Source organism: Mastacembelus armatus, chromosome 21 (genome assembly GCF_900324485.2).
Source record: "Mastacembelus armatus chromosome 21, fMasArm1.2, whole genome shotgun sequence".
In the NCBI taxonomy this organism is placed as follows: Eukaryota; Metazoa; Chordata; class Actinopteri; order Synbranchiformes; family Mastacembelidae; genus Mastacembelus; species Mastacembelus armatus.
In genome coordinates, this window is record NC_046653.1 from 16,824,136 (window position 1) to 16,835,652 (window position 11,517).

General features: G+C 39.2%; 1 protein-coding gene across 8 annotated transcripts in view; it reads left to right on the plus strand.

Annotated features, from left to right (window-relative positions):
- myo16 (myosin XVI) overlaps nucleotides 1-10,481 on the plus strand; it is an 84,650-nt gene extending 74,169 nt beyond the window's left edge. For 4 of the 8 annotated variants that reach the window (XM_026294615.1, XM_026294613.1, XM_026294610.1 and 1 more), the window contains 2 exons: nucleotides 401-486; nucleotides 6,934-7,104. In XM_026294615.1, the coding sequence (XP_026150400.1) occupies nucleotides 401-486; nucleotides 6,934-7,104 (257 nt within the window). Of the gene's footprint in view, nucleotides 1-400; nucleotides 487-2,118; nucleotides 2,223-6,933 lie in introns of all 8 variants that reach the window. The other 4 variants (XM_026294616.1, XM_026294611.1, XM_026294617.1 and 1 more) reach the window with 2 other exon arrangements.
- The last annotated feature ends 1,036 nt before the right edge of the window (nucleotides 10,482-11,517 follow it).

Genomic DNA, 11,517 nt, shown 5'->3' on the forward strand with positions numbered 1-11,517 from the left:
AGAAACGAATTATTCACAGAAGTTCCTGCATGTTACAGCAGCAGCTCTTGTCCATTGCTGCAAAAATACCTAAACAAAATCAGACAAAAAGTTGAGTAACATCAAATCACATTTATTCAGCTAAATTAATAATTTAAATTCAAGTCACCTGAAAAATAAGGAAAGGATAAAATTTTAATCTGAGGCCAAAAGGTTAAATACAATATTCTTTAAATGCTTTGTAGGAGTGACAACTATTTTTCAAAAAATGTTCCTCCGCATGAGAAAAAGGTTGTTTCAAGCCCTCTGCAATATACCTGTGTTTCGAAAAGAGTCCTTAAGCCTGTACCTCTCTGTGTGTGGGAGGATTTCCAGTGAAATGTTTGTGCTTTGTAACGTGCTTTTGATATTGTGTGTTCAGGGTCGCTGGAGGATGAGAGTCACAGCAAGTCAAACTCCTCCAGTTCCACCTCTCTGCACAGACACATGGACAGCCATCATAATCAGGTAAATACACAAAATAACACATTAAATAGCACAAACACAAACCAACTGCACGTATATAAATTATGTATGTGTAATATTATCAGTTACAATTTCAATTGAGTATACCAGTGTAATTGTGTGATGTTTGACACCGATAACAAAAGGTACTATTTGTTTTTGGCATTTACATAGACACGCAACCACAGACACAATTATAGCACAACCATTTCCGGCCTGTATTTTGTTGCTGGTTTGTTGACATTTTGCGTGGACCAGAAAGTGGCCTCCTTTGAGCAACATGTATCAGTCATAATATGTGAGCTTTCTCTGCCTCTATAGACAGGTGTATGCTTACAGGATTTAATTTCATACCCCAAATGCATGCACACAACCTTACACACATGCTGTGATGCAGGAACACAAACACACGCATAGACACACACAGCCTTATTATTACATGGAATATATGACAGTGGAAGCCATCTTGGCTAAAAGACGTAGCAGAAACTGGTAAACACATATAAAAAGGCCTAATAATTTCAAAGATAAAGGGTCTTAACAGCTTGATTACACTCACAATTGATGCAGTGTGCAAGACATCCGCTGGGAGAGCCACTCACAACTCTGAGATAGTAAGCTCATGATGATGTGCTGTGCCCTCATCTCAGGTGAAAATTGACACTGAATAGGATTTATCTTTTAGCCACTAAGACCAGAGTCAAATTCCCTTCTCATCTGTGCTTTCTTTTATCTTAGTAATCAGGCATTAAACTGAAAAAAACAACTTTGCCCTGTGATTATTCTAAAATATTCAGACAGTATTAGCTCCCTTATCCTTTTTGTCTGGCCACTAAGTCATGTACAAGGCCTGAAGAATTACCTTGGTATAGACAATTGTACTGGGCTTACAGCATGGTAAGTAATTTAATTTCTTATAATTCCTGATTTTAATAATCAAATCCCATTGGAGTTAAATTGTTACAACTTGATTTTCATTCCCTGACATATGTAATAATAAAATATACATGTTCATAACATATTAATACAGAAATGAGGGATCGCAGAAAAGTGTTTATGTTTATTTTGGACATCTGTTGTACTAACAACAACCTATCTATAGATGTTGCCGCTGTAATTTTTATTGCACAGTTGTTTGATTCCTGCATTGGTGTCGTATAAAAGCCATTTCACAATAAAGCAGGTGACCTAAAAAGTAAAGCAATTCCATAATTGCACTCTTTGATTGTTTATGTGTAACTGCATAATTCTTTTCCAGGATTTAGCTTGTTCACTGCATGGAAAGCGATTTAAATTCATCGCACAATGCATTGTCAGTCAATGTGTGAGTGCCACTGGCAGTGGTGCATGAAGTGCAAGAATGAGCCAACTACAAGCTGTCCCATTTTTAGAACAGCTCAGGACACATCATTCATAAGACACTGTCACTAGAGCTGTGAAGACATGCTGTGTACCCACTTTACAGTCCTTAGGTTGACGAAATGTACCTTTTCCAGCTGCTGGTGTTATAGTCTAATGTTCCAAAACTATGTGAACTATTAGACTTGAAATTCTCCAAATGACTCCCTCTTTCTCTCTCTCACGTTGATTCAAATGAGATTGGCTTTTACTCTCACTCACTCCTTTATCTTCCAGAGGGGACATCTCAACTTTTCTCCATTCGGTGCGGGGGCCGCCATCTAAAACAATGAGGGGGGCAGGGGGGCTCACTGCAAGCCCTGTTCACATGTAGGGATGTGGTGAGTGTATGTCATGTCTCACTGCTCTCTACCATTAATAGCAGTGTTTTCATAGACCCAGTGTGGGACCATCAACAATGACTCTCATTTCAGAAGTGTTGTCTAAGTTCAAAGTAATACTGTAGTCTACTTTAGGAGTAGGAAAGAGTTGTGCTCTGTAGATACGAAAGGTGGCTTTCAAGAATTTTTATTTTGATACTTTATTGAGAATGAAGGCTGTAGTCATTTTTCAAACCAAAAAAATATTCAAATAAAAATTTACAGTGTTCTCCTCTAATGAAAATCTTGAAAACCACTGCCTTTGATAGGACATCATTTCCACATTGCCTGCTCCCCTTGTTTACTGTGCTCATTGTCCTTTAATCACTGGTCTGGAATCAGACGAGCAATCTGCCATGTCTCCTATTATGTTGGAGTCAGGGACAAAAAGTCTGATCCTTTGATCAGTGATGATGCTGCTCTTTCAAACCTATGTTGTTTTTCTTTTTTCTGAAAGGGTCCCTTTAGTTCTGCTTAATGCTGTGGGTTCTAGTGAGCGATGGATATCAGATATATCTGGTTTATATGATATGTGGATGATTCATTTGGTTATTGCAAGTGCGTAAGTGTTCTTTGTTGTATTTTGACTTGTATCTGCTATGAAGACAAACAATTACTAAAGTTAACACCTCCTTTTGAGTGCCTGTCTCTCATCTTCTGTTAGAAATAAACTGAAACAATTTCTCCCAGTTATTTGTTTAAAAAATATTTTCTTACTTCAGGCAGCTGTGTGAAAACATTATACGCGGAAGGTTTCAAGTTTGCGTGTATTTCAGAAAACAGTGCAAAATTTGTTTTGTTTTTGTTTGTTTTTGTTTTTATCTTGAAGTGTTCTGTCACCATTTTTTACATTTGAGTTTGAATCAGAATCTGTTTTCTTAGACGCTGTCCTTGGTTTAACATATAGTGATATGTGCGTGCATGACCATATTGTTTTTACATCATTATTGTCACTGGTATTATCACAACAGGTGTTGTATAACAGTAGCAGCCATCCCTAAAACATTTCTATCTTCATGAATTTGATGAGTTCATTATCATTAGTTCATTCAAGAGACAGGAACAACTCTGGCCCAGAATACCTTTCAGTTAGCTGCATTCCACATTGTGATTATGCAGGATTAGCAGAGCTAATGGGCTGACCAAAAATGACAGGATGAAGGAAGCAGAGAAAGACAGATAGCTGAGTTAGGAATGAATGGGCCGTTTGTGTTAGTTCCTGTAGTTAAAAGTCAGCACCATTTTAATCATGTAAATTAGAGACTGTTAAATGATTAAATGGTATAGGGATTATTGCACTTTGTTTGGTCCTCCAGACAAAGTGTAGGCAGGAGTAATGACATTTTAAATGGGAGGACTGTGATACGTGTTTGTCTCTCAGAAAACCAGTGTTTAATGGATGAGAAGGGCAGAGAGTTTGAGTTTATCTGTATGAACCCCCTGTTTGCCAGGGTTAAAGTATATGTGTGAGTAAAAGTACCATGCCAGTTTCTCTAAAATCCCCATCAACCAAACATATTCAGTGAAATGTCCAGGACAGAGCTCACACATACATGTACATGTACATCATTGAACACTAACATCTCTCCCTGTTTTCAGCTTCATTGCACTTGTTGATCCCATCTACTAATATGGTGAAGCTGGTTGTATTTAGTGACTCTGATTTGACTGCTTTACAAAACACACAGAAAAGGTATTGATTTTTTTTTTTCTTGAATTAGTGTTTGAGCAAAATATGAAACCTAGTTCATTTTAGGCACCAATTTATTTTAATTCATGTGTATATTGTGCTGGTGTGTATGTGATGTTCACACACCGCTGGATAGAATCAATCAGACAACATAGTATTTGACTTGACACCTGGCAAATGTCAGGTAAGCTCTGTGTGGGTGTATGCAAAGTAGGATGTATAATTGTTTAGCACAGGGTTTTCTGTGTTTTCTGTGAAAAGTTTACTATCACATTTTTGTGGCTCTAGGACAGTCTATAAGTTTGGAATGACCACTAGTCATTATAATTATATTACCATTACATTATCAACTTTGTAACTGGTTTCACTCATATTGTGAGAGTTCAACCTTCCTGGTGGGGACAACACCCTGGTTCTCATCTTATAAATGACTGAATCTTAGAGTGACCACTTGTACGGTTGGGTCGTTGGGATGGTGTATGTGCAGCTGTTTAAAGTGTCCATTGCAGAGGGACAGTGTGTTCCTACATGTTAGGGTTAGGCTAAGGGATAAGGGGTAGGCAAGTGGTGGTAATATTAACTTTAGGATCATCTCCAGGAAATGAATGCAAATAAGTGTAAAGTCCCCACAATGATTTTAAATATTAATTGTGTGTGAGTGTGTGTGTTTGTGTGCGCACAGAAATGTAAAGTGTCAATTGCAGAGGGACACAGTGTTCCTACTTGTCTACTGCTCCAGTAGCTGGTGTTCCTGGCTGGCGCCAGTGCAGAGAGTGGCCTGGCAGGGAGGTGTAAATTATGGATTAGGTCATTGAGTATTATGCTTGTGTAGTCAGATAATCTGAATGTGTGTGTGTGTGTGTGTGTGTGTGTGTTCGTTCATGCATATACAAACACTCACAGGTTTGTAGTTCTCTGGATATGCACATGTATGTGAAGGTATGTAAGGGGTGCACTGGGCACTTGTTTCTGTGCATGTGAGTGTGCCTATATCTAAATGGTTAGAGTGGGATGCAGCACTAACTGTACTGACATGAAAAACGGAGGACCAGGGTGGCAAGAGCAAGAAAACAAATTATAATAAAATTTATATTATTGAAGTATTAAAAGTGTTTATTAACTTATAGACAAAAAATATTTTTAATATTTTTTATTTTTGACATAAAAAGCCCAAACCCAACATCGAAATGGTCTGTTGTACTAACAAATCATTTGTGTAGCTAATGGCTAATATAACTAACTCCTCTGTGACATAGACCTCCATTGTTGTTTAGAATTTATCTAAAACACATTAGTAAGCTTCACTGTTACCCTGGATATCGTCCTTAATTATGAGCTACAGGACCACTGTAGTTACTTTGTCGATCCCACATAAATTGACCTGCTGCTGTAAATGTTCATTAGGTAGCAAATGTCTATAAATCTGCCACTAAAACTAATCCCAATCATGGCTATTTACTGTTGGGGTAAAATTTACTGAAAACCCATAGAGTGCCCATGGTCTTTAGAAAATTATTATGACTTTTTTTTAAATGGAACTTTATCTTTGTGAGCCATTTTTCAAGGCTTCCATCTTCGGTAAGAATCACTGGACTCCCAGTAGTACAGAGTGATGAAGTCAGAAAGCAAGCGAGAGTAACAAATTTTTCCTTTCAGTGTTTTTATGGGATTCGTTTACAGCAAGAAAAATATATAGTGTCTCCTCTGCTCTTTAAATCTCACTTCTCATAAAGAAGAAAACTTTTTTTTTTTTTTTGGCTTTTACCAGCCCATCAACCGTCACCATTAAAGCCTCCGGTTTCTAATCTGGTCTGGGTCATCAGGGCTCAGTGCTGTTGCTGGTATTAGTTACTGAGGGATGATTGGAATTCCTGTCTGATTGATTTACCTGGGTATTGACTGGCAGATGACTGATGATATACAGACTGTGTGTGTTGTGTGTTTGTTTGTGTGTGTGCGTGTGTGTGTGTGTATGTGCACTCCTATTCCTATCTTTGTGAGGACTGTTTTGAACATAGAGTAATTGCATCCAAGTGAGGACATATTGGCAAAGTGAATACTCCTCTAAGGGTGTATGAATGACTTGGTGTTGGATTTAAGGTTATATCTAGGTTTAGATTATGGTTAGGGTAAGGATTAAGGTTAGGCGTTTAGTTGGGATGGTTAAGAGTAGGGTAAGGGTCTAGATAGTACATTATGTCAATACACGCCCTCACTAAGATAGAAATGCAAGTACATATGTGTTGTACCTGGTGTTACATTACGGAGATGAAGATCTCACATTGTGGGGACATGACATTCTTTGTGGGGATCAGATGCTGAATCTGAGGGTAACTACTTGGTTTAGGGTTAGTGTTAGCGGGTTAGTCAAGTAATGGTTATGACTAAAGTCAGTGTAAGTCTTCAGGAGATAAATGTAGGTCTAAAAGTTCCTATACAAAGAAATGTGTTTCTGTGTGTGCACTTTTGAATATTTGACGTGTCTGTGAGGAAATAGAACAGACACACTGAGGCGCTCCCTATGCAAAGGTCCATACTGTAATTCAAGCTCTTCTTCAAGATGATGCCCAGAGGCAGAACATGAAAATGAGCTGCTGTTAAAGCTGTCAGTCACAGAAGGGATTCCCCCAACTGCTCCATGCTGTATCAGCTGTCACAGGAGATGGCTCTGCTCTAGCCCCAGATTCATCTCTGTTGTCTATTAGAATGATTCATGGGAAAAACTGCCCCACTTAAAGGAGAGAAAGTTAGACCATCAGTTTTCAGAGTACTTTCCCAGTAACACTGACATAAGATACATGTTTTATTATTTTCATTAAACCACCGCTTGTCATTCACAGTCTATCATACTACCTTCATAGCCGGGTCTGGTCACATCCGCTTTCTGTCATTAACTTGTCTTTTCATCAAGGAGAAAATAATTGTTCAGCGTGTGAGTTGAATGTAAACGTGCTCTACTCTCCTCTTCTTCTATCTCTGCAGGTGTTCCAGAGGTTCCCTTTGCCCACCAGGGATGAGAGCGCCGCCATGGGAAAGCTTCGGCGGTGGCAACGAACGCAGTGTGAGGGGCGGGGGGATTGGAAACACCGTCCGCCTCAGTGCCCTCCTCTGCCCCCCACGCTGCTCTGGACCAACAGGAAGGCCTCTCCATGACAGAAGCTGTGTGATGCAGTCGCATGTTTTGGCTATGATGTTCTTCCCTCTCTTTCTCTTCAACCACACTCACACATGCTCTTATTGCTTTTTGATTTATTTATTTATTTTTGAATGTGGACCAAGCAATCGCCATGCCCAGGGGTTAGACTGAAGCTCCAAGCCCCAAAGCATGAGCCTAGCCCCTTGGCTGCAGGTCCTTCCTCTCTGCCTTTGACTTCAACTGTGGAGGATGTCCCAACCTTTATGATAGAAGCACAGCACTATATGAGACTGACAACTGTTAAACATGAAAAATGAGTGGAAAGCAGACCCAGTAGAGGTTCTTGGCAGCCTAGGGATATTTTGTGATCAAATTATTTATTAACAAAAAGAGACTGAAAAAAATGAAGATGACCTTATTATTTATCTCAGTTCATCTGAGATAATATGTATGATGCCCACTGATGGATTAAACAGCCAAGTAGCAGTGTGTTCATGGTAGTCAGATATTAAAGGGCCCTCTGTATCTCAGCCTATCATGATGTACTGCTGCACACAAAGGAGCTACACCCCAAAACATGGTGCTGATTATACTTGATGTGGTGTCATGTGACGTTCCCATCTGTGGTGACCCCATGAGTGCTTGTATGTGTGCGCCCACACCCCCACAGTCTCAGACCTCTCTAAAGTTTACAAGTCGACTGATGCCTTTGGACACGTCTGGTTTTTAGCATCAGTGTACTGGCTTTGTCTAGGGACCTTTTTCAGGTACACAGCTCTTATTTAGCCTCTCACCGTTTGGGCTATAAGTGCTACTGCAGCCCTGGCAACAAGCGACCAGGGGTCAGGGTAACCTCAGTAATATCCCAAGGTGCATTTCTTTTCCCCATTATTACCACCAGCCTTTGAGGAACAAAACCCTCTGGCCAAAATGCAAACTCCTGCACTTACCTTTACTATAAGAAGGGGATCAAACAATAAAACACGGTTTGGTTTAAAGCAGGGGTAGCCTACACTGGTCCTCGAGAGCCACTAACCTGCTTGTTTTCCAACTATCCCTGTCCTACACACTGCTGATTACCTGGATCAGGAGTGTTCACTCAGTCAGAAACTAAAAGGGCAGGGGTACAAATGGAAAACAAGCAGGGCAGTAGCTCCTGAGCACCAGGATTGGCTACCCCTGGTTTAGGGGATAAAGGTAAAGCTAGAAAAATGAAACTTTAGCTGACAGGTATAAAGTTGATGTTGGTGACAATAAACTGTGCCAAAGTGAAACAACTTGTGAAAGACATGTCTGAACTAACAAGCATAGTTATGAAAACGGATGTACACATTACTCCCCATATACTGATATATGTACAGACTGACAAATGACCAAATCATAGCTGTTACTGCGGTTCAGTGGTGATTCAGTGGGCTGTTTCAAAATAAATCTAAAGAACATGTTGAAAAGAGGAGATAAAACAACAACAGTCTACGCTTGAAAAGTAACAACTTAACTCTCATTTTGTCTCATCGACACCTGAACAGCTTCATGTGTTGGGTGTCGTTCAGGAGACTGTGCAGAGCTCAGGAACTCACGCACAGATGAACTTGATCATTGTACAGATCCCTCCATCGTGGGAGTGTCCTCACAGAAGCCCACTACCTTTCTTTTCCTCTCTTCATCTCCTTTTCACACTTGACCTCAACAAACTGACCCCAACAACTGCCATCATCACCTACGTAATGGATCAAACCGGCTCTACGGGTGTTTCCATGGTAATCACAATGTAAATACTGACCACTGTCATATGTTCTAGTTTTTACTATAAGAGAAAAGCACAGAGAATGAACTGGAGGAAGAGATGAGATAATACTGTCTATGATGGTGAAACTGAGATTTAAGAATGTCTTGGGTTCGATGCAATGACTGAGGTAAAGAGAAGAGATTTATTTTAAAATGTGAATATCTGTTGTTTTTTTTTTTTTTTCAGAATGATTGTCTATGGCTATGAAATTCTTTATACACTATTTAATATTATTTAGTTCCCCCTTATCTTGAATCTGTTGTTCTGTTGATGCAAGGCAGACGTTTTAATTGTATATGGATGTTTTATTACACAATGTTTATGTGTTGTCGTGTTCTGTAATGGGCTGGGTGTCTCTTGACAAGCTGTTTGATCCTTGAAGATTGGTCTGAAATGTAAAAGCCGCAAAGTATCAGTAGTTCTAATTGATTTCTCATTCCCACTGATCACCCACAATGTGTCTGATTGATTCAGCCTCAGACGAATTAGCAGAACCATCGGAGGATCAATCTCAGCTGCTGTCAGTGCGTGAAGGTGCACAAATATGCAAGAGGAATTATTCACAACAGAGGTGGCAAATCAGCTGAATTGCATTTTTGACTGACTGGCTGAATGTACTAATGCACATTTTTATCTGACTCTGCATATCAATGAAACCCTGTGTAACCTTATTACTAGAACATGCATCTGTATCTAAAGACTGTACCTGACTACTTAATGTGATTATTGTCTTTAAAAGTTATGTATGCAGCATATTCTTTAAAGCAAGTTTTTAACATTAAGGCATTGATTTGTTCCATGATTCACACCATGTGTGCTCTGAGTGGGGTTGCATGAGTAGTGCTGCATTGCAGAACTACATTAGACACTTTCATGACGGTGCAATTCTGCACCATCCCATCTGTGATCAAACAAAATCAACCAACCATATGTTAACAAGAACCAAGACCAAGCTAGTTAACTTTGCAAATGCCAATGAAAGAGAATTTATAGACTTACATTTATTTTGATTAGGGTTCTGGTTATTCATGTGTTTTGTGTGTCACCATGTTTATTGAGATCATAAAATAAGGAGATTATTTGTTTTTTTATTGTCTTTAAAAACGTATTAATACATTTTACCTTGCATGACCACACGTTCGGCCTAGCCCCGTATAATGTGATCATGCTGAGGGAAGCTGTCTAATGTGAAGAACTGCTTCCTACCGCACTGTGAATCACTACATTGTCTCATCATCCATCCTTGTTCACCTTTAACTGGACCAGCCCAGGCACATATCAGCTCCGTCATATACAATCCCCGATGACCTAACTCAAGTGTGTTGTAAGCATAGCAAACAGTGGATCCAGGATTACTGTCGGTCATCTTTGTTAGTCATGAATCTATAAATCCTCTGCTCTGAGATCAGCTCTCTGGTGCTACAGCCAGTGCAGAATGACCATTTTATTATCCCTAGTTCATGTAGAGTTTACCAGAGACACATTATTTTAGCACCTAAGCAGGAGTATCTCACTGCCTTTCATTGTGTTGTTTTTTTAGTGTACTTCTTTTGTACATGACATACAGTATATTTTAACCTGCATACATATGTATTTGTGAAAAGAATTGTATGTGATATTTCATAATTATTATGTTCCTAATGTTTTATAAGTACTGTACCTGTACAGCAATAAAGCACAATTGCGTGAATGTCAGTCTTTCTATGTGTTGTTAGTGTGGGGCTGGTAACACTTGTGTTGTGGAAACATAAATCTGCTCATATTGTGGGGATCCTTTTAGGGCCTAAAAGCAATTCCCCAAAACATAAATCAATACATTTTAGAGTGATGATTTAATGTAGTTAGATGGCTGAGATTAGAGTTAGGGGGTAAATAACCTTTGTGCCAGGTTAGGTTTTTTTTTTTTTTTTCATGATAAATATGTTTTACATTGGCATAAAAGGCAGATTAACATAGTTGACACCCAGACACACATCTCCAATGTATTTTGTTGGAGGTTGAAGTCTTGAAAACAGATCATAATTCTCTGCATAGCCAGCTACCACCAGGGATAGGTGAACAAATATTTTTAAGCAATTTAGGTGAACCAGCACTTAAAGAGGTTTAATTTCTTTGCAGAGCCTAATATAAGCAGTGTGAAGTGACATTTCCCAGAATAAGAGGCTGCTCCTCCAGGTATTTATTAACCTGTGCTGGTGGTTTCTGTTCAGAATCAGGTCAAGACAAGCACAAGTCATGTCAGCTGGAACAATTGAACAGTGTCTTCCCACATTAATAATCTGCTATAGTAACTTAGTGGAATGTTTCCTCCCAGCAGTAGTCTCTGGAAAGCTTCACCTCAGAGTGTGGGAGCCTGTATTTGAAGTTTATGTGTCAGTATTTATCACTGTAAACAGCTTCTACCTGAGGGTGCTGACTCATACGCAGCCAGGTGTGTATAGTAGATGCTCCAGGATCAGAAACCTCCAAGGTATATAACTGAAAACATAATCCTGTCAGAGGACTGTAAATATGTGTACATTGTTCTTAAAGGTAAAAGAAGTAAAGATGAGGATAATACTTTTTTCATTACACTGACTTTAGTTTTAATAGTTTTCATTGTGGACACTGAAGCTACTAAATATAAAATACATTTCTGTAT